This window comes from Periplaneta americana, chromosome 8, assembly GCF_040183065.1.
Source record: "Periplaneta americana isolate PAMFEO1 chromosome 8, P.americana_PAMFEO1_priV1, whole genome shotgun sequence".
NCBI lineage: Eukaryota > Metazoa > Arthropoda > Insecta > Blattodea > Blattidae > Periplaneta > Periplaneta americana.
The window spans coordinates 132,575,525-132,600,000 of NC_091124.1; the positions used below are offsets into that span (position 1 = coordinate 132,575,525).

General features: G+C 35.5%; 1 protein-coding gene across 7 annotated transcripts in view; it reads left to right on the forward strand.

Moving 5' to 3' along the window:
* Nucleotides 1-24,476, forward strand: part of LOC138705059 (small subunit processome component 20 homolog) — a 297,829-nt gene that overhangs the window by 21,639 nt on the left and 251,714 nt on the right. For 5 of the 7 annotated variants that reach the window (XM_069833649.1, XM_069833650.1, XM_069833644.1 and 2 more), the window contains exons 2-3: nucleotides 14,663-14,943; nucleotides 24,316-24,476. The exon at nucleotides 24,316-24,476 is cut by the window's right edge and continues 173 nt beyond it. In XM_069833649.1, the coding sequence (XP_069689750.1) occupies nucleotides 14,663-14,943; nucleotides 24,316-24,476 (442 nt within the window). Of the gene's footprint in view, nucleotides 1-14,662; nucleotides 14,944-18,658; nucleotides 18,753-24,315 lie in introns of those variants that run through there. The other 2 variants (XM_069833646.1, XM_069833647.1) reach the window with 2 other exon arrangements.

Sequence of the window (24,476 nt, forward strand, 5' to 3'; positions counted from 1 at the left end):
ACTGCCATCTCGTTCAAAGAAAAGAGAGCATAAACAATTTATTTCTTGAACCGGTAGTAATAACTGGTCCGTTGACATTTTCGCTCATAAGCCATTAACATATTGTTTTTACGTTGTGCTCATTACAAACAGTACAGCAGAACTAAAGCAGAACACACCGCCATGACACAACAGTGCACAGTGTCATTCCTCTGCTAATTGCCGCCCTATACAAGAACCAATCAGATTTATTGATGGCAGCTTATAGAGACTGCCACCACCTCTGCAAGCTGATGGCACCGGTGGAGCATCAGTCACGCCATCGGTGAAATTCGGAACACCTTGATGCCATCAGATTGCTCACCGCTGAGATTCGGAATACGCTCTATGTTGCAGTTGTTTCTGTTGGCATAACTCGAAGAAGACAACAATATGAACATTGTATTCCAGCAAGATGGTGCACCCCCTCACTGGGCATGGGAGGTGATTCGTTTTCTAAATAGGGCATGGCCTGAATTGCATCACCATTATGAGTTGTGCAGAGTGCACAATGGGGGTCATGAAAGTTTTGAGAAATATTCCGTCTTTTAATGCCGTATACACAGAGTTTCAACAAATAAAGTTCAGTAGTAAATGTTTAACAGTGTTTTTATTTTATCCATACCCAAATTGGTCATTCTGTATTAATTGCATCTTGAAAGCTTCCTTCCGCACTTTTTTTGTATTATGTAACAAGAGAGTTTTCTGGTCAAATTAAAGTATTTTTATGTCAACAATTAATGTTTAATGGCCAGCTGTCATCAGGAATTTTAGTTGTTACTTATAGGCCTAATTGATTTTATGCACATAATTTAATTTTTTAGTTCATTGTCATGTACTTTACTGAGGTGTAATTATAATGAAATAAACCACACTTTTCTTTTACAAGAAGTTGCTTGAAATTTAAACTAAGAGAAATTATGATCCTACGAGGCTAGATAGAAGCTGCTGTTAGCACTGTCAAAGCAGGAAAACTTTATTATTGTAAAGCTTAAAAGGAAAAAGAAACTGAAGAGCAAGAAGAAGCTGAAAGTGCCTTAAAGCAGGAGGAAGTAGAACACCTGGCAAATGAAGACTTACCTGCACCTGAAGGACAGCCACAGGAATGTGTATTAGATATAGAAGCTTTTGTAGTGGTCATTTATGATTATGAACAAGGAAGGAAATTACTGATGAGGAAGTATGTAGGAGTTGTAACATGTAGGAGCGAAGGATGTAGAAGTGAAGTTCCTCTGATTGCACTGCAATAGTAATTCTGTATTTGTTTTTCCTGATGTTGATGATTATGATACAGTTCCGAAAGATAAGATTGTCAAAGTTCTTAAAAAGCTGCAGGAAGAGAAAAATAAAGGTTTATTTTCAAAGAAAATGTTTCATAAAACAAGTTGAAAATAATTACTCACAGATAAGAATGTTTTCTTTAAATTAAATATATATTTGTGTTAAAATCTTCGGTCATGATAGACGTAGTATTTATGTGTAGTATTTTCACCTTTCTTCTAAGTTTAAGAAAATACTGGTAGTACTACCATTTTTACTGTCTGATTTCACACCATGATGAAACAACTTCGAACAGATATTGTAAATTAAGAGTGTCCGAACTTACCCACTACATGGGGTGACATCGCACACTTTAAATTATTATTTTTTTTTAATTATGTGGGTATTGGAAACATGAATTACTTTATCAAATAATTCCTCCGTGATATGATACATTACAAACTCAAACATGTCAATACCTGATGAATAGCTTTTAAAAATACTCTAAATTCGTTTGGTTGCACCCCAGTTGACAGTACATGATATTAAGAAGTTTTAAATTAGGCCTCCTTATCATATTGCTTATTTGTGATTGCTTTTCAGAAAACTTGTAAATTAAAAAAGTAAACTTCTTTTCATTTAACTTTAATGTGGAGTACTTAATTGAAAATTGTAATGGAGCTGACTTAAGTACCATGTCATCTCTGTGTTTCTGAACAAAATCAGAAGTTTTATTTTCATTTTAAATAGACAACTTTGATTGTGGCCGTATTAGTAAATGGAAGTATATAAGGAACTGATATGCACAATTTGTTTGAACAAATTATAGTTTTATTTTTTTTATGAAATCTGCTTTTCATTTTAGAATGACCCATTTATGTGTTGGGCTACATGCACAGGTTCCCTGAACCAAAAAATGTAGTCTTCTCTTTCCAAATGGCATGATCTAAACAATCTTCATCTTGCATGTAGCTTTATTGCATGCTTTCCCTTATTGCGTCATTCTATGTAGGCCTAGGTTGTGGTCTTACATGCTTTCTCCTTTCCGGTGGTAACCAAGGTAGGTAGCCTAAGATCTATTTAAATTGCTGTCTTATCTTCGCATTACATGCTCATACCACCTTACCTGTAAGTTGTTCTTTTTCTTAAACAGTATTATTTTAACTTAATTTTTTTCTTACTGGTACAACATTATTTTTAACTTTATTCTTGAAATTCATGCTGAAGATCTTAGTTAATCCACTTCTGTGAGTAGTATTATATTTTTATGTTGCAGTTTGTGTTCATGATTCTGTCTCCTAAAGAAAAGTAGTGGCAAACACGTGGTTTGCAGCCACAAATTCTTTCAATACTGTTATCACTGCCACAATACATTTCTTTTTATTGCACTAATGGAATGTTCACTACTTTAACGCATTCACTATTGCACAAAAAACACACTTAAGAAACAACATTATGAGCAGTGCTTTCAGAGAGTCGCCATATTGACTTCTTCTTAACATGATGCGGTACTTTCTGCATCTTCCACTAGGTGGCTCTCAACTTGGCATCTAGCAGAGATGGCAACATCTCAAAACAAAGTATGTGAGGCCTACATTAGAGCTTAGTGATGCTACATTCGAGATTAGTGATAGGTTAGGTTAAGATAGGTTCACAGTATTTAATTATTAATCTAATGCTCTAGACCAGCATTTTTCAACCTTCTTCAACATGTGGCACACTAAAGGTGTAATTTAAAATATCGTGACGCACTCATTTAACTTAATTTAAATTTGTGGTTCCCAGTCAGGGGGGAATTTTTAGGGTTTTATGAGGGAATGAGGACTATAAAAACAAATAAATATTTTAAATATATAGATGCATTAATATGTAAAATAAAACATTTTGAATGTTGTTGCCTGTGCATTATTTTGAGTCAGTATATAGCACGGAATGGTATGGTGATGAATGGTGAAGGGCGCATGGAACATAAAAGGTTGAGAAGAGGAACAGAATACCCATTATTCACAAATAGAAATAATACGTTTTTTGTAATTGTATTTGAAGTTTGTGATAGAACTGTAAAATTTAATGGCAAAAAGTCATTACTGCAATATTAGTATGATAATAATTATGGGATTATGCTCGTTTTCTTAATTTGTTATTTTAGAAAATACGAAAACATACAATATTATTACATGTTTTCTTAAGGTATTTCATAATCATCGGCATCCAAAACATGTATTATACCAGGTGGTCCATTACTGTCTCACATTAGTGCATCTCTTAGCTGGGCAATCAACAGATGCAACAGATGTTCTTCCACGGGGAGCATACTGCAGGACTTGTTTCCAAATGTGTGTTCTATCCATCCTTCTGACATAATTTTTCCAGTTTTTCCTTTGACTGAATATAAGACTCTTTTAATGATAAAATAGTTAATATTATTGTAATTATGAATCCTACAATGTATTTAATTGTGAAATATGGGTGGAATGGAATTTTATCAATATTTCTATTTAATTTAATTGGATTATTTGATTCTCTTTGGTGTAGAAATGCTGTTTACAAATTGTAATATTGGTTAGGTTGTGAGTTCTTTCAGGATATTATCATTTATTTTGTGGTCCCATTTCGAAACTGCTGCAGTGTCTCTCATGAACTTCATCTGCTAAGATATTTAATGTACAATTTTTTTTTTCATAAAGAAAAGTAAAATACGATATTTTTTAAGGTTTGTACGATATTATAATTTTACTGATCTGGCAATCCTGACTGGGCATCAGTTAATCTCTTCTCTGCCCCTCTCACACTCATGCTGTGTTTACTGAATGTTGATTTGTGCCACGTTTGCAGAAAGTTAACACTTGTGGACTTGCTTTTTTTTACTACTCTTTTCACTTTTATTTTTCCACTTTTTACTATTTAATTTCCTCATGATGTACCAGTGGATCATTTATGGCACACCAGTTGAAAATGGCTGCTCTAGACATTTGGAACATTTGCCATTAATCTTCTGGCTTCCCAATAAAGTTGTCCATCGTATCTTGTCCAGTAGGTATGAAGTGCACCACACATTCTAAGATAGTCCTAGTTCATTAAGTTCATTATGACATCTTAATTGCATAGCATGCTATTTGGGGTGAGACTATTATTTTCATCCGGTGTAGGTGTTCTGCCAAACAGCCATGGTACATTGCTACGCGGAATGTTGCAATAGTTTCACTTCATGGTAACTCTGGTATGCAATTTTTATTCTTGAAAATCTCCACCCATTGTTTCTCTTTACTTAATTTCTTTAACTCTGCAAACCATTTAGATTTAAGCTGAATTTTATTTTGAGTTTTGAAGAGTGGAAGGATAAATGTCCTTTTGAGGTGTTTAATATTGTTGTTCCCCTTTTCCACCAAGTAGTCAGCTTCTTCATTACCTTTTATTCCAATATGAGAGGGAATCCACTGAAATGTAACTTCTTCCCCAGTTTGAAAGTTTATATCGTATTTCCAGCACTCTGGAAGTCAATGGATATTTGAAATCTGGTGATTATTTTCCATCAACAAGCAATCAGCGATTATGTGGAGCCATTCATTGTCTGGATATGAAATATTATTGTCTGTAATGCAATAGATTTTAATATGTCAGGGTGCACTTGGCATTTTTAACCTTTTCTGCAAGATCTAAATTTAATTTTACCTCCACCTATTCTAGTGGGTTAGTCGGGTGTGTAATAACTCTTCTGCTTCTATGTCTGGATTGTAATTGTGTCTCATTTTTTCATCTATGTACTGAATAAATTCTTTCGTTTTGAGATTTGTCTCTTTTCTCACATAGTTTCTCCATAAGTTCTCTGAGAGCAATCCAATTACTTTTTCATATTGTATAAGGACCAACTTGTTTATCTCTGAATGCAGAGATGAATTATCAGTCACAATTTCCAAGGCTGTAACAGGGCTACTTTTCACAGTGCCGGTAATTATTCTCATGGCCTGGTTATGTGCTCTATTTAGTTTGCTTGTATCAGCAGCAGCTATTAAGTTGTAGCTTCCATGTATAATTATTGGTTTGATGTAGGTATTATATGTATTCTTCAGAGTTGTTAATGAGTATCCCCATATTTTACATACATGACATTTGTTTCCGACTTTTTCAGTTGTTATATTGACACGATTTTTCGTAGTGAGCATTGTGTCTATAGAGATTTAGGATGTGAACTTTCCTTTATGTTCTCAGCTTTATATTCCAGGTCAAGTTTTCCAACTTTATGTGCCAGAGAAAATATATGATAGAAAGTTTGTTCAGTATTAACTGTTATTCTGTTTTCATTTGACTATCTTTCGAGGACTTGCAATTCTATGTTCATAGTTTCAAATAATTCATTATGATGATTTCTGGGTAAGGATATCCATATGGCCAGATCGTCTGCAAACAAGGTTGTTTTTAGTTCAGATGTTTCTGTAAGGAAACAGGACTAAGAACTTCTCCTTGAGGTAGTCCCAGCTTCTGTTTTTTGTATTTTGACGTAACATTATTTATTCTGGTGGAACACAATTTTTGAGTCAGAAAATTCCTTATTCAATATAGCATTCTACCATTTTTATTTGTTGTTGGTCTGGGTAGCATAGTCGGTATAGTGCTGGCCTTCTGTGCTCGAGGTTGTGAGTTCGATCTCGGCTCAGGTCAATGGCATTAAAAACTCCTGCAGGACAAAATTTCGGCACACTGGTGATGCTGATATAACCTCGGCAGTTGCAAGCGTCGTTAAATAAACCAGAATTAAATTTTGTAATTTATTTTGGAATTTTGCTTTCTATACACAATCATAGTTGCTCTTAAAATCTACAAACACAATAAGAGTGGTTTTCTTTTCATCCAGTGCATTTTTAACATTCATTTAATACTTGTTGAGTTGTTCGATGTTTACAGAAACCTGCCTGGTCATGTGAAATAATGTTATTACTCTCAAGATACCAGTTCAGTCTAGTGTTAATCATTCTTTCCATTACTTTTGAGAGTATACTCGTTAATGCTAGGGGCTGTAACTCGAAAGACTGTTTATTGGCTTCTTTGATTTTAAGAGAGAGATAATAGATTTTTTCCACTCTTCAGGAGTGCCATTTTTGGTTAAACAATAATAAACAAGTGATCAAGTTGACTAACTCATGTTCGAGGAATTCTGCACAAATTTTGTCATTTCCAGTGCTCTTTCCTGTTTCTGTTTCTTTAATTGCCTGTTTTAGTTCATGAATTTGAAAATTTTGTGTTGAATACTTTGTTATCCTTGTTTTTAAAGCTTTCTTTGACCTTTTTCATGATTTCTTTTTCTTCTTTCAACTTTTTCGACAGTGGTTCGGATTTAATGAAATGTTTTGTAAAAAAACTTCTATCTTCAATCTTCAAGTTTTTTTTGTCTGTTATGACTGGTGCTCTATGCTGTTCTTCCTTATCCATTGAAGATATAAATTTGTGCATTTCCTTACTATTCTTTCGATAGTCCAATGATTGAGAATTGCATTGAATCTTTTTTCTCTTCACTTTCCTTACTTCATTTTTCATAAGAACGTCAATTTGTCTTCATTTTTTATGTCGACAGTGTTGTTAAATAGTTCAGCTTATTTTTTAGCTGCTTCCCATTCGATTTTAATCTTTCGTAGTTTCTCAGACCAAAAAGGTTTGTATTGGTATGGTTTTCCTCTTGGAATGTGTCACTTTGCAGCCTTCATTATTATTATTAGACAAAATTTTTTACCATCTTTATCTGGTCTGTGCTGATTAAAATCAAAATTGTCTGGAGTAAGGGAATTTTCAAGCTAAATTCTGAAACCTTCTCAATTTGCTTTCCTGAAGTTCCAACTACACTTTGGATTTTTATATTTCTTATTTGTGTTTATTCCAATCTTAATACTAACCACAGTCATTCGATAGCCACATCCTGAGTCATTATTCACCTTTCTATGAACTTTGTTGAAGATATCAGATGAGATCATTAATAAATCAGGATTTGTCGTGGTTCCATTGTACTGAAGGTAAGTCAGGATATCCTGCAGGTTGTACACTAGTTCCATGGTACTTGAAGAAAGGTAGTCCTTTACTTTCTTTCCTGCACCATTTATGTCATTGTATCTGACATCTTGGAAGTGAGCATTGAGATCCCCTAACGTTACCGTCTTTTTAATTGTTTCAAGATTACACAAATGTGGTGTTATTGCTTGGAGGATTGTATAAACTATATATTTTTATATGTTCCTTTTGCTTCCATATATCTAACTTAATTATTTCAGTTTTATTATTTTCTGCTACCTCCTTCACTTTAGAAAATGAATTGACTGTATTGCTCTAACTCCACCAGTATCATCATCATCATCATCATCATCATCATCATCATCATCATAATACTGTAGTCCAAAGTGGACCTTGGCTTCTCTTGGCTCTTCACTCTGTTCCCAGCAACAGTCCTCCATTTCCTCACTCCCAGGCTCGTAATGTCTCGCAATACATCGTCCATCCACCTCTTCTTTGATCTTCTTCTCCTTTCTCCCTCCATTCTTGCGTTCATTATCATATTAGAAAGTCTTCTATTTTCACTACATGTTCTAACCATCTCGGCCTAATAGATTTAATGAAGCTCACTATATTCTCGCTTTCCAATAGCTGATCAATCTTTTTATTCGTTCTTTTTTTCCCCAATCTCCTTTATTGTATACTGGACCATAAATCCTATGTACAATTTTTCTTTCAAAGATGAGAAGACTATCTTCATCTTCCAGTTTCATTGTCCATGTTTCTGCTCCATAAGTAACAACTGGGTGAATGAGTGTTGTATATAGTTCAAGTTTTGTTCCTTTAGATAGCATTCTTGACTTGAACATATGTGAGAATGAGAAATAAGTTCTATTTCCATACATTATTCTTTTATAAATTTCGTTCTCTATTTTATTTTCTTGTTGATAGATGATGCAAGGTGAATTCCTTAACACTTTCGAAATTATAACTCTCCATTTCAAAATTTACTAGTCTTTCATTTGTCTGTTTATCCAATCTCATATATTTTGTTTTTCTTAAGTCAATCTCTTTGCCTTCATAAAATTACTCTTCTACTACAATTACAATATTCTTACAATATTCACAATTTAAAATATTAGACATTACAAATCCACAAATTTAAAATATGCATTACAAATCCACAATTTAAATTGTACCTTACAAATTCACAATTTAAAATATTATACATTACAAATCCAAAATTTAAAATATGCATTACAAATCCACAATTTAAATGTAATAGAATATCTGAGGTTCTCTATAATAAAAAACAAATAAATCGAATAATTAAAGGAAGAAAATCTCATCTAAATAAGAGGACTCGGGGAAGGACGCCAGAATACTTGTAGCATTACTGTGCTGAATGGCGATACCAATGCGCTGACGTAGATATTGACTGCTTCGAGGGTCCCCAGAAAGCTGCACTAAACTTCTGCCTATGGTGGAGATGAGAGCTTTGGCTTCACTACACCATGATCCAAACGTTTCAACCACAAAAGGGACAAAAATATAATTATCTGCAAGATGTTTATATTTATGGTGTTTACTGACAGTGGCACTTTCTGCTGCAGATCCTGGTGTCTTAGAGGTTGAAGACAAATGAGAAGGGGCCAGTGTATCCACACATGTGGAATCCCAAATTAAGGATTTGCCTACACGCCATGGGACTAGAGTCAGACCATCGGGTCTCTTGCCGTCTGAATGGCTGATCCCAGAAGATTCTAAGATGGATGGAACCCTGAGGATGTTAATTCTCTTTTAATGATGTCATTGAGCGATGAATAACGAGAGAAATGCCCCTTACTCATGACACAATTTAAGGCATGGTGGCCATAAGAATCTACAATATTGCCACAGATACATTTATGAATGTGACAGATTTTGCAACCGAGGCATAAAGCCACGGAAACTGTAAAGGATCTGGGATCCATAAGAGTACCGATGTTAGGGGAAGGAATGCATGAAGCCAAGATCCTGAAACATTTTGTTGGAGAGCCAAAAAACGAGCACGATCTGTATCTGAAGAAAAAGATGACTGAAGGGACTCCTTAACAAGAGAGATTAGTATTTCATCCCAATTCTTTTGAACCACTGGAAAAGACGGAGGATCAGAGTTATTGGAAACCTCACCCCATCGAACTAAAGCCTCCTGCACAAAAGGGATCTGAACCGAATCACTGTAAGAGGGAAAAATAGATTTGATTTGGTCCAAACCCCATGCACAGAAGCTAAAAATACCGGCGTACAAATATTGCTCAATTTTCTAATACCTAACCCACCAAATTTAATAGGTAGAGAAGCTTGAATTCAACTGCAATCACTAAGAGAAATATTAAGTAAAATTTCTAAGTAATGACATATCATATTGTCAGCTTGACAGAGGAAAGATGGAAACAACCATATAGGGGTAGTCTGCAAAAAGTAGTTAAATTTTGGAATTAATAAACAGTTCTTAAGGAGAAAGTAAGACATGTGGGGATTAAGGGGGACTAACCTGTCAAGCAAAGTTTTCAAACGAAGCAATTTCTGCTCTGGAATGTCTTGAACTGCATCTAAAAAATAGGAGTACCTAGAATGGTTAAATCAGATTTAGAAATTAGTTTAATACCAGGAGCTACAAGCTGAAAAGCAGATACAACTTTCTCGAGGTTATGAGAGCAGAAATAAAGTTCGCATTTGTCTGGGTTGAGTTATAAGCCAATTTGAGATCAAGGGAAATTATTTTCTGACGGTTGCTAAGAACAACCAAAGGATCACCAGCTAAGGTTCCGTCATCAAGATAAAAAGATTTAAAATCACTATTAAGAGATGTAATAATTGGTTGTAATACAAGACAGAAAAGAATGGGACCAAAAGGGTCCCCTTGTTGACAGCCTAATTGGGATAAGATAGTGTCAGATCCATAAAACAATTTCGTAAGGTATCTATAGGCTTGCCAAAGAAAGGAAAAATGTTGGGGAAGATTTTGTTTAATGGCATCCAGCATAACGTCGTTTTCAATACAATTAAAGGCATTTTTAAAATCTAATTTTAAGAGGATCTTATTAGAGGAGGAATTATCTTTCAAGAAAGAGTGAACTGAGTGGATAACAGATTCACAGCCCTGAGGCAAACCAAAACTTAATTGATATGGTCGGAAATAATGACAGATATCATCTCTAATAAGAAGGCAAGATATTTTAGCTACAAGGCGTCGAAAAGTATTGCCTATTGCGATAGCACGCACACCGCCATCCTTTTTTGGAATAGCCAATAGCGACACTCCATAAAGGTAAGGGCAAATTTCAGGATTAACTTTCCCAGCTAACATAAAATTACAGAAATTAGAAATAGAGGTAAGCAGTCTTTTGCCAGAATCGCCAGCAGAGATGGACACAAGATCTTGTAGATGTGGGCGGATGCCATCGATCCTGGAAGCTGAACCCTTCAGAAAACTTCGTAATCCCATGATGACATTATCTTCTGAAATCTTCAACAAATGATCAGTAAGGATAGGAGGATCAGGAAATGTATTCGGTCTTGAGGGAACCGGATGTTTATCTAATAAGGCTTGATAGTTTGAAATGTTAAAATCCGCTACACCATCATCAGAGGACAGAATTCTAACTGCACCACCACGTATGTCACCGTCTGCTACCTTCTGTTCGATGTGGTGGACATGAGAGGACTTAAAAGATTTTGAAGAAGTCTTTATATCAGCAATTTGAAAATTATTAATATTGTCTTTTATCTTCGAAACGAGTGATTTTTTTTCCCAGACTTCTCAGGAACACGAAGCGCGATGTAGGCAAATAATAGGATATTGCACCAACTTTCAACAGAATTTTGAGATAAACACTGGGAAATGAAATGAGACAAACGGCTTGCCGCTAATGCATGAGCCCATTTAGGAATTCTCCTCAAAACCTGTATATGTTGTTTACTATGAATAAGACGTGTTTGAAAATCGTCTAGTGATGATTTCGGAAAGGGAATGTCATTAGGAGCAAATGGAATATTAGGGTGGGCCCGAGACCAATGAACATGCAAGCCACGGGAACCTTTGAAAAGTTTAGCAGAGCCAGAAGGGCATAAGTGACAGGCAATAAAGACGAAGAATCACTGGAAATATCGCCACAACTAGTAGTAACCGGTGCATTAAGATTAAAATCATTATCCCTAGTAGTACTTGTATCATGATTGTCAAAAGCCGGAGTATCGGAGAGATTTCCGGTAAGAGAGGTGTTGATATCGCAATTTGAAAATCGTTCACTGCACCAATCAATGATCTTGAGGAATGATGAAGATTGTTAGGTGGAGTTGGCATGTAAAACGGCGCTGATGTGGAGACATCAATGTCGGACATAATCAAAATATAGCAAGAATCGAAAAATTGACTATGTAAATAGACATGGAGATAGTAAATACACAAAACGAAAGATAAACTTGCATTTAAAGCAACTCTGCGTAGAATAGCCACTAAATTGATAGCCAGAAAGATCACTTAAGAGAGTTGTTGAATTGTTTCCCACTTCTACTTGTACTTGCCTTCATTATCTGCAATCTTAAACATCTCTTTTAAATCGGAGATGCTACATCCTACTATTATAATATCATCAGCAAATTCATAAACTTGTCTGGATTTGCATGCAGTTCCTGTAACTTCTATTTTACTAATTATTTTATGTAATACTAAATTAAAAGGACTAGTAGATAAAATATCACCCTGTCTTACTCCAGAGCTTACTGTGAATGGATTCGTAATTTGATTGCCTACTATTACTTTGGCTGATGTCTTATCTACTCCCACCAGTATACCACTTGCTACTTGCTGAGACTTTCGTAACAGATGCATTTCATATCCACAAAATCTGCAGTACTTCAAATTTTCTTCTTTGATGTTAGCCTCCACAATAATAATATCAATTTTATTTTCTACTAATGTCTTTGCAACTTCAGTCTTCTTCGATTGAGACATCCCTCCAGCATTCCACTGAAGAATTCTTAATGCGGCCTCTTCCTGGACATCTGACTGAGTGGCTCTTTTATGTCCAGATCTTTTCCCATCGATAGTTTTTGCCATTTTATGTAGTATTATGACTGCTTTAAAATGGGCACCATTTTTTTTTTTATGTTTGGCAGTCACATCACCCATTCACAACACTTAATATGACTGGAGAACCATACCTACTGTTGATTAGTGGGTCTGTTGGATTTAGCCAGAAGAACTGGAAACAAATGACGGACCTTCCCCTGTCTTGCACCCAGGGGATGCTCCCCAATTCCATGATAGGCCACATGAGTACAGTATTATTCTCCCATAATTCTCCCGACCAAACATCGCGCTAAAAGCATAGCCTTTGCATTTCTCCACAGTTGGTTACACTGAAACCCCTTTTTTATATTATGTCACATGAAGGAAATATGTCGGTCTTCCCTCATGCATGACAAAATTGGTATATAAGGGCTATTCCATATGAAATCGATCAGTAAAAAACCTTGCATTTTTTTTATACCCTAATTTTTTCCCTATTTATATAAGGTACTGAGGAGAGTGCATTTGCAAAAATATACTATCGAAAGTCAGTCGGTTTTCGTATTGTTGAGTGACAAATTTAGTGTATTTTAGAAAAACAAGCCTCTTTCAGTGCTCAGAACTCTGGAACCATTTACTGCAGAACATTGAACGAGAGCTCATTTTGAAGCTGACATTTGGTAGGTTATGTTAACAAGTAATCCTTATTTTTATTGTACACAGAGAGACAGATAATCTGATTTTACTTACTTTTAGGCTTTTTGTCCATTTGTAAAAATGTATAAAAATATTGAGAAAAAACCTTGCATTATTAAGAGGGATTCGGCATTCTTTGCTTAGTGTCACGGCAATAAGTTTCGAAGGTATTAAATAAATTATTTTCATACGCCTGGACTTGAATGGCGCAGTACCGCTCGCACTGGCTGAGAGATGAAGATAAGCGAGCGTTGGGCGTCATTTTACTCCTGTGTCTATGAAAACCTGTGATAAAGCTAGCCCAGCTATGCGCTACTAGACGAAACATCACGTGTTTGTCTCCTGGCCTTGCTTCCCTCAGCTAGATCCCGTCTCACAGTCAGCTGGTTAGCTTATGTGCGTACTATTTATTTTCTTTATTTGATATTTTCAGTACTTTCTTATCAACAGTGCACCAGTAAAAAATATGTGTTTATTTGTACTTTCAATGCGGAATCTAACCATATATTTAAAAATATTTTTTCAGGGGCAAAAGCGTCTTAATGAAGAAAAATCTAAATTTCTCCATTTCCATAAAAAGTAAGAAAAACTGTTTACATGTCAATATGAACTTTAACTTTTCAGCATCAAAATAAACCATGATTTTGATCATTGGGTGAAAGGGTTTTGGAGCCACAACAGTTTAAAGTTGCTAATTTTATGAAAATACAATAAATTTAAATATTTTTAATTTAAACACTTTGAAGTTCTGATGCCTCAAACTTTGCACAAAGCATTGTATCACAGTTGTCTAAGGACAGAAAAAGTTTCATTGTATTTAAAAATTGCAAGGTCAATTTTCTCTATATTTCGGTCGATTTGAGATGGAATAGCCCATAAGTAAGGTACCGGTATGTTTTTGGACTGGATGGGTGGGTGCGTATACAGCTCTCCTAGTGATCACATCTAATTTCCACTACTCCATACTATAAATGCTAGCAATTTTCCAGGTATTTTAGGAATGTTTTCTAGTGGCACATACATAAACTATTTAAAATTTAACCTTTACCAAACTGATGCTTGCATATTCTAATACACTGTTTTCCCCTGCCCCACCTGTTAGGCCTACTCTTTACCTCACATGTTAGAGGTCCAGGATGAGAGGAGCAGCTATAACAGTGCATTAGAAAATACAGGTATCAAACGATTTTTATGTAAGTACTGTGACTGCAAACTAAAAACACAGGTTTGTCACTACTTACATCTGACAGAAGGCAGTATAGCAAAAGAACATTGTGCCTTCTTCACTGTAGCTTTTTCCTGGAGAATTACATTTCGTTTACAGTGTTTCTGCTCCTTAGGACTGAATTAAGTAAATTAATAACTTTTTTTGTTTCATTGAAATTGTTTCAGTAGGCTTATTATGTATTAAGCATCACCCATGCAATCTTCCGCAATAGAGGTCTAAAGTACATACATTATCAAATGCCTACATATAATTTTACTTATTTAAATTTTCACTGTTTTCATATGATTTGACATTGTCTGTTTCTTTACAGTCTAATGGGAAAGTATGTTCCATGAACCTCTGTTGTAAGAAGATGGTGGCTTGGCCGATGCCCACTACATTATTTCATTATACTGTACATTAAATGTTTGTTGCATTTCCTTTTTCAGTTCCAGCCCTTTTCTGAAAGAATAGCAAATATTGATGTTGATGTATTTCATCGAGTGGGACATAAGTACGAAGATAACTCCGAAGATTCAGAAACCTATTTTCACCAGGCTTTGGAAAAATGGGGAGATTTGAACCTGACTGAAAGTTTTGAATCTTTTCGGAAAGAAGTTCCCTCTGTACATACTCTTCCACAACTTCTGCAACAAAAAGATGATGTTGTAGCTGCACTTGTTAAGTACATGAAACTTAAAAATCCTTTGAGCCTGCAACCTATATTAGAGTAAGTCATTGTAATTGTTGTTCTTAATAAAATTGTAAGAATATCCCATGTTTGGCATAATCATATATACAGAGCAACCGAAGTATAGGTCGCGCCAGGGATTTTGGCAGATGGATTTTCTTAATGTGAACTGGAGAGCGAGTTCCTCACCGCTGCAAGATCGGCTGTTATCCCTGTCGCAGTGGAATGGGTAGGACAAAAGAGTAAACATGCACGCCTGAGTATTTGTGCACTCTGAACAGTCACCTCCAAAAACTAAACAAATATTACAGTAGTCTATATGTGTCTTTGGTATTCCCAAGAAACTTGTTCGATTAATTAAAATGTGTCTCAATGAAACTAACAGCAGAGTCCGTATAGGCCAGTTTCTATCTGATGCTTTTCCAATTCACTGCGGGCTAAAGCAAGGAGATGCACTATCACCTTTACTTTTTAACTTCATTCTAGAATATGCCATTAGGAAAGTCTAGGATAACAGAGAGGGTTTGGAATTGAACGGGTTAATCAGCTTTTTGTCTATGCGGATGACGTGAATATGTTAGGAAAAACTCCACAAACGACTAGGGAAAACACGGAAATTTTACTTGAAGCAAATAAAGCGATAGGTTTGGTAGTAAATCCCGAAAAGACAAAGTATATGATTATGTCTCGTGACCAGAATATTGTACGAAATGGAAATATAATCTGTTATGTATATGGAAATATACAGGATGTTTAAAAAATACGGGGCATAATTTCAGGTATGTATTTCCCACATGTAGACAATCAAAATAGTTCATTACAACATGTGTCTGGAAATGCTTCATTTCCGAGTTATGGCCTTCACAACATTGAAATTCACCGGAACATTTTTCTTTCTGCAGGTCGTTGTCATTACAGAAGATGTTCAAAATGTCCACCTCCTGCTTGAATACACACGAGGTCATCGATGTCTCATTGACCTGCGAACACGATCCCAAACTCCAGGAGTATTGCGTATGTCCTCAGAACATGCCACAATTCGATTCCGAAGGGATTCCAAATCAGGCACCGGAGACGAATAAACCAATGATGTTAAATGGCCCCACAAGTAGAAATCGAGAGGGTTCAGACCAGGTGAGCATGGAGGCCAAGCAATTGGGCCACCTCTACCTATCCATCGATCAGGAAACCTTCGATCCAAGTACCGGCGAGCCGTACGACTGAAGTGTGCAGGGGCGCCATCATGCAAGAAGTGAATGTGTTGACAATTGATCAGTGGAGTGTCTTCTAAAACATGAGGTATGGTGTTTTCCAGGAAGTTTGTGTACGCCTGCCCCGTAAGTCTGTTTACAAGTACATGGGGTCCAACTAATCAATCACCAATGATACCGGCCCACATGTTGAGGAAGAACCGCACCTGGTGATGAGATGAAACAGTTGCACGTGGGTTTTCATATGCCCATACATGCTGATTGTGGAAATTTGTTATGCCATCTCGTGTAAACTGTGCTTCATCTGTAAATAATACTAAGGCAGAAAAGTTCGGATTTACACCACACTGCTGCAAGAACCACTGACAGAACCTAACTCATGCAGGGTAATCTGCTGGTGACAGGGCCTGTACACATTGCAAATGATAAGGATACAATTGATACTCTTTCAACAGTCTCCAGACAGTCGTATGAAGAACATTGACTTGCAATGCTACCCTTCGTGTGCTGATAGAAGGAGTCATGTTCACAGCCTCCAGAATCTCGTCCTGTACTTCTGGAGTTGTAGATCTTGGTCGTCCCCTTCCCAAACCAGGAGAGTTAAATTTTCCATACTCGCACAGACGGTAATGGAGACGTACAAATGTCTTCCGATCTGGACATTGCCGCTGTAGGTACCTCTCCTGGTACAAACGACGATCCAGCGCAGCATTGCCGTCCGCCTTACCATACATGAAGTGTATTTCTGCCAGCTCTTGATTTGAATACATGTCGCACAGTCTAACACCTACACAACACTGAATGTAACCTTCGTCTCGGAATAAACTGTCAGAGTGCCCTCTTAATGTCTCCTTTGATGGCAACGACCTGCGGAAAGAAAAACGTTCCGTGAATTTCAATGTTGTGAAGGCCATAACTCGGAAATAAAGCATTTCCGGACACATGTTGTAATGAACTATTTTGATTGTCTACATATGGCAAATACATACCTGAAATTATGCCCCGTACTTTTGAAACATCCTGTATATGTATATGGAAATATGTTAATTCTTAGTCAATAGATAAGACTGAGTTTTACGAAATACGAACATTAAGGGATGGAAAATGGGAGGCAGTAATGATGAAAATAATTATACCGATTTATTTTTTTTAACCAGCAGACGTGCAGCCTTTAAATTTAAAACAAAGATTCACTCATAAAATTGGGTTAGACTATCATCTCATCTCTCAGAATTGTTTCTAAAATGTGTAAGGAAAGTAAAAAAATTCAATTTCATGTAGGCTACTCCCTTGAAATAACTTCAGTCCCCCCCCCCCGAGCAGAGAGGAGAGAGAAAGAAGTCGACGATTTTAAAAATTCACTAAACTATATTTAACTAGAGACGTAAAATTTAAAATGAAGTTACTCTCTACAATATTGGTTAAAATTCTTAGATGTTTTAAATACCATATCCTAAGGTACTGATGAAAAGGCAGAAGGGAGTGAGAAATCTCATGTCATCCGATCTCGATGAAAGTCAATATCTGGGGATCTTTGCGATCACAGAATACGAATAAGGTATTATTTAGTCCGACTTTGTCCCAAAGTGGTGGAGTGGGACAAAAATGGGTGAAAAATTAAATTAGATATCTTAGGGGTTTTCGAGACGAAAATTACGAATAATACAATTTGTGCGAATTCAATATGGCAGTTTCAGTACTATGAATCATATTTTAAAAAATTAAACATCGGATATCGCACAGGTAACACATGTACAGTATTTAAGGGGGTATGTAACCCTTTTGATAGTAGGCCTATACATTTAGTAAAATCCAAAGTGTAATTTCTACATATTCTGAATGAATGTTGTGCTGGAATTTAATATAGTCATCAGCCAATACCTCTAGATTAATAAACAACTTTTTAGAATCCATAAAATACAGTATTTATTGTGAATGGTAATTATATTTTTCAATTGGTGCAATTTGTGCAGGGAAAATTGGTTTCTCCGATATTTTGTACGATTTCGAATATTTTAAAATGCTTTCTTCTCTATTCTATTCACAATGTGCGTGTGAAGAAATTATTGCCCTTGTAATATCCATTACAATCCTATTTATTATACTCTTATATAAATCTAACTTCCGCAGCATACAATTTTACCCAATTAACCAAATTATATTTTGATTATTAAGAAGAATCGTAATTTTATTAACTTGAATTGTCGCACCACCAGTAGACGATCCGTAGATTATTACTGGACAAATCTTGTATATTGATCTGGTAAGGGTAGGATTATATATATATATATATATATATATATATATATATATATATATATGCGTAATGCAGTGCTTTTTCCTTTTAATTAAGAATTAATTTAATTTAGAAAATGTAGGAGACGTATTGTAAAATCATTGCGAACGGAAGTCATTTACATTTATTAAAGGTATTCTTTGAGTAGGACTGTACCGTGGTGTGTTTCATAATAAGGATAATTGATATGAGCTGCTGTTATGAAAATATGAACGACTCAGAATGTTATCGCATCTCATTCTCGCAGCTTACACAAACAATATTGGCTCGCCTACTGGAAATGTCATCGAGGTCATCTGCCAAAATCGGTGCCTCCGACTATACTAACTTGGATGAGATAGGTAAGATAACAGTGGCCCTTACGACATATGCTGGACATGGAGATACAATCCACAAGCTTTCTTGACCTTCAGTACCACACTTCGGTTATCTCTTAATCCAGAAAGAACCAGTACTTAACTTGATAGATTTATGGTGACGATAAAAATACTCGAATTACCTGAGACTTGGATTGCAGCAAGACTATTCGAAGTAGAGGATAAAAGTAAAGTAATAACTAGGGGGCGGATGTTGATGACCTAAAAATCTACTTAAAATGATCATCAAAATGCCCTTAAACTAATAGAAAAATGACATAAAATTGAAAGAATGACATTTAAATATTATTCACCATGCTCAAACCGCAACTTCTTAAAAATTAGTCACCTTGTTTCAATGACTGCCCTGTAAATCTCGGAGAGAGGAGGCAACTTCCTGGAATTTAGCTAAGATAAAGGAAAAGAACATGCAACAAAATGAAGGTTTTAAGGAAAAACTACAGATTTTAATGATCGTTGACAATGTGTTTCAATCAGGGGTGGTCGGTCAAAGTCCTCACTTAAACTAAGCTGTTGTCAAACATTTTATATTACTTCCGTTGTGTGAAGTGAAGCCTTCAGTGGAATGAGAGATGGACTTTAGAGTCTGTTCCAAACTATAAAACTCAAACTTCACTGTTATTCATTTATTCAGCAGGTAATTAGGCCTACTACTGACCTATTTGCTTAGAAAGTGATTTAACAGCTCCATCGGGAAAGAAAAAAGTAAAATTCATTCCAAATGATGTAAAAGTTCTTCAAAGTATTAAAAATGACAAAAAATGCCGAAAAAATATAAAAATGACCTATTGTTCAAAAACGTAAAAAAAATGCAATATAAGAAATTATTTTTTTATATTGATATTAACATAGAAAGGATTTCTATATTAATAAGCATCGTCCTAATGTGAAAAATAAGATGACTTTTCATCAACATCCGCTCCCTAGTAATAACCTTTTACTGTCCCACATATTGTTGTGTCAAGTGTTCTCATTCACTGCTTATTCTATAGAACATATTATGTTCCTGTAGAATTCTGATTTCATAGTGATAATGATGTAAGTGGTCCAGTTTTGATTTCCTGGATGTGATGTTATTGCAGATGTTTATAGGAACCATATAATGAGCTAGACAAGACATTTTATGTGTGGGTCTAGATCTCGTACCAAAAATACTTTAATTTAAAGTTTTCATTGGAGTCTGAGATCTTTCTGCTATTACAAAAAAACATGAAATCGTCAATTTTTGCAGAATATAACGAGTATGAGAACATTTGTTCGTATATAGACTGGCACAGTTAACATAATTCTTTAGTCTACTGCTGTGGAGTAACAGGATGCCTGACTGTGAAATGAGTGGGCCCAGGCTCTAATCCTGTTTGGGACAAGTTACCTGGTTGAGGTTTTTTCTGAGCTTTTTCCTCAACCCATTAAGAGCAAATGCTGGGTAACTTCTGGTATATGATCCTGGACTCATATTGCTAGAATTATCACTTTCATCTCTTTCAGACACTATATAACCATAGTAGTTGAAAAAGAGTCGTAAAATAACCAATTAAAAAAACATAATTCTTGCCATAAGCAATAGGCCAAACAAAATAACTTCATTATTGACAGTTCCTTGCTTTTGGTAGTCTATACTGTATGTACAGTGTACAGAAGCAAGTAGGAACCCAATTTTGACCAATCACACAGCTAAAAAACTATTCACTGTGCCATTTGTTATGCCAACTATTAATCAATGATAGTGTTGTTGATTTGAATTCATGTAGTTAGTTTTGTCTCGATTGTTGGGGTTGCTAATCTTGATTCTGAAAAGGAGGTTGTTACTTCCATGTCACAGATTTATTAGGGATTTTTTTAAACTACGTGAAAGTATATTCAAAATAAGAGGACATGTGTCACGGCCTTGTCTCCTATAAGTCTAGTTTTTGGATTTTTAATCATATCTAAAATGACATTTCGTTCAATCTAGGATGTTGGATTTTTAGGTAGGCTAATTGTGTTTAAAAATGGAGCAACCTGTGTCTTCTCATTTTCGCTAATACTCCTTAGTTTGGGCAAAATAATCCTAAAATAATCATGACATCATGACATCACCTCTGTACATAATCTCTTGTTGCGCACAAGTCTCAATCTTTACACTTGCTACTGTACACTACATAATATAGTACGAGCATGATGTGGATGTTGGTGTAGCCCAGCAACAAACATTTCAAAGTGTGCAGAAACTAAATGCTCATACCAGTCAGACTGTAGTGGGGATTAAGTGATTTGAATTTAATCTTTGACAGAGTGCAGATCAGCTCCTGTGAAATACAGTTTGCTCAAGATAGTTTGATATAACATTGTTGTATTTGTATTATGTACTATGTTATGTTACATGTCAATCTTAAAGTATAAAATGCCCTACCTCTCTATCATGCCTCTCATTCTTAGTTGCGGATGTAGAAGTATGATGTCGTGCACGAATTGAGAACAGAAGCACCATTTTGAATGTTGCCTAGCTGTATTATTGGAGTGTCACAGGATAAGAGATTTACAATATTAGCTTTTGAGGATACTCTGCAGAATGTGGCATATTCCCCAATAGCTAAGTAACAGGAGGCCGAGGATGGTGACAAGGTTACAGTGGGTTTGATGAAAGGATAGCTAAGTAACAGAAAGCAGAGGACTGTGACAAGGTTAGAGAGAGTTAGATGAGGGGACAGCTGACATAAGGTGAGGACTTTGACAAGGTTAGACTAGACTGCTTACAGGATAGCTATAGTCCAAAAACAAACATTTCAAAGTGCGCAGAAACTGGTCATACTGGAGTGGAGATTGTCATTTGTCATGAAACCCTTGAAGAGTAAGAGTCTGCTCCTGTGATTTACAGTTGACTCTAGATAGTGAAATATAGCATTGTTGTATTCATACTATGTTAACATATTTCAGATCAATCTTAAAGTGTAAAATGGCCTACTCTCTGTCATGCCTCTCGTTATCAATTAGTGGTGTGAAAGTGTGATGTCACGTGCTAAGTAGCAATGAAACACTATGTTTAATCTGTTGTCATCCTATAAGTGACAGGAAGACGAGGACTGTGACAAGGTTAGAGTGGTTTAGATGGGAGAGTAATAAATGACAGTAGGTTGCATTGCATTTAGTTATGGGTCATTCGGAAACAAACTCTTTTGAAACTCTCCTGTGAGCTGGTAATGAGCTAGCTCGCTCATTGAGAGCTGGTTGTTACCAAAAGACACCCAGCTCTTTCAACTCGTGAGTGATATCGACTCGCATGTAGCATACAGCTCGTATCATGTTTTTCTCTCTCGAGTAACCAGTGGCAGTTATTACACAGTCACATGACATCTGCAGCTCATAGAAGCTTAGAGAAGGAATAACCTTTGAGAAACTGCATGATATGCCGGCAGCAGTTGGAAATGGAACCAGTATTATGTGGCTTTCGATCAGCTGATGTTGGGTAAAACATACATATTTGATATAACGTTTATATCACAGGATTTGCATTTTCATGTATTTTTTTTAAATTCATACGATTGTGTCTGTTATCCTTCTGATTCCTAAATGACATCAGACTATTATCGAAACGGTTTTGAGATATTACGCAGCCAGATCAACCAGTTCCTGATGAAGTCGTTTTTTGAACGATTCTCATGAGAACGCTAGCATGCAAGCTAGCTCACATCAAAGAGTCAGTTTGACCCATCACTAATTGCATGGTCATTATTTTTTTTACTATTTTTCGACCTAGTGTAGTAAGTAAAAATATCTTCATACTCTATAAATTATCGTATTTTCAACATCATGCTACTAAAAATCAGGCTTTTTAGGCATTTTTAAAATCTAAAAACACTCTGTGTCCCATCTAGTACAGACTCTCCATTTTTTCAGAACAGAACAATTATAAAAAAAGTTTGTAATAGCCTACTTTTAACACGTTTTAAGTTAATATGTTTGTCTTTAATGTTTAAACTTTCATCATTTAAGAAAGGACTTACTTATTGCTGACCTAATAGTTAAAGAAAATAAAATTTACTATAGATAGAGATAGCGATAGCCTATTGTATCCCATGAAGGACAAAGGCCTTCTGCTAGGGGGAAAGCTCAAACTTTTCGAAGTGGTGAGCTAATCTGTGTTAGAAGTTGCACTTGATTTTGTATTGAATTGTATTTGTAGTGTTTTTAGTTCATGATATCGTCTGATTGTCTTTGTAATTTACTGTAAACTATGCCATTTGTTTTAATTTGTTTATTATTTGCATTACTATATTTATTTATACTAACAGTAAAAGTCAATGTCAATTATTGCTAAATGAAATTTCATAATTATGAAGTTAATTACAAAACATAACATATTTCACAGCTCCTGTAACATTAGGCTTATTGACAGATTTGGCCCTTGTTGAAACATCTTGTGATGAGCTAATACTATCATCCTTGTCATTTACCATGTTTTGAGTAAATACAAGTGAAGCCTTCTTTAACAATAAACACACATAACCTACTGTATCGAAGTCCAGCTCAAGTACTGAATCACTCTTTATTATTGTTCTGACAGAACTCTGAGACCTTGTGGATAGTTCATGTACCCCCCCCCCCTCATATATCACTGCCAAAATAATTAAACTTGCACCAATGTGTCATATCTATTGTGGTTGTTATACTTGTTCATAAATAAGTCCACAATATTTATATGATTTTTTTTTATTGTGCTGAAATTAACTGCATTATTTGATTGATGAACAAAATGGTGTGAACAAAGTGAAACTAAAAAGAAATTGAAAGTATGTGTGTGCGTGTGTTTTTTTTTTTTTTTGCTCAAGAGTGAACAATGAAGTTATCTTCTTTCTTGCTTCCCAATATTTGGACGTCAGATCCACAAAAGTCTCAAGAGGTGTGCAATTTGCTTGGTGTCCCATGTCCACATCCTCTTCCTTTATGCATAATAAGCATTTAGGAGAAGTCAATAAGATGGTTCAATAAAGATGTTTTCTGAGGCAGTCATAGGCCCTACTAGTAACTAATCTGAACATGGCCATAGCAGATTTTCGAGGTAGGTCAGTGATTAAGTTTCAATCTTTCACTGAAATTTTCCATCTTGAATTGTGGTTTTCCACTACAGAAGTGGTGTGATGTTTGGAGTTAACTCTCATTTTGAATGAGTTTAATGTTTAATGTAGTTTTGCCTCACCAGATACAGTCACTGTGCCCTCAGTGAGTGATATCATTGTCTGTCAAGAAAAGTAGCGAAAATATATGCACATTTGCTAACTAATTGTTACTTAAACAGTTGAAATTATGTGCCTCATAGAAATCATGGACTTACTATTGCTAACTTATAAAGACTTCGAATATCTCATTTCTCCTCTCTTGTGCAAAGGTAAACAAACATATTACATAATACTGTGATACATACCACAGCTCTTTGATCTTGTCTTGTAATATTCTTAGGGAAATGTATGTGCTCCCAAAGGATGCCATTTTCTATGTTCACATTCTCTTAATGATGAACAATAACGCCATTTCTTTTTTGTGATTTCAGATTGGTTGTGGCATTGGCTCGGGATTTACAGCAGGAATTTTACCCACACTATTCAGAATTTGTACATAATTTAATTGATTTGCTGAATACAAAAGATAGTGAACAGCTAGAATGGACTTTCACTTGTTTAGCATACTTGTTTAAATTTTTGTGGCGTTATC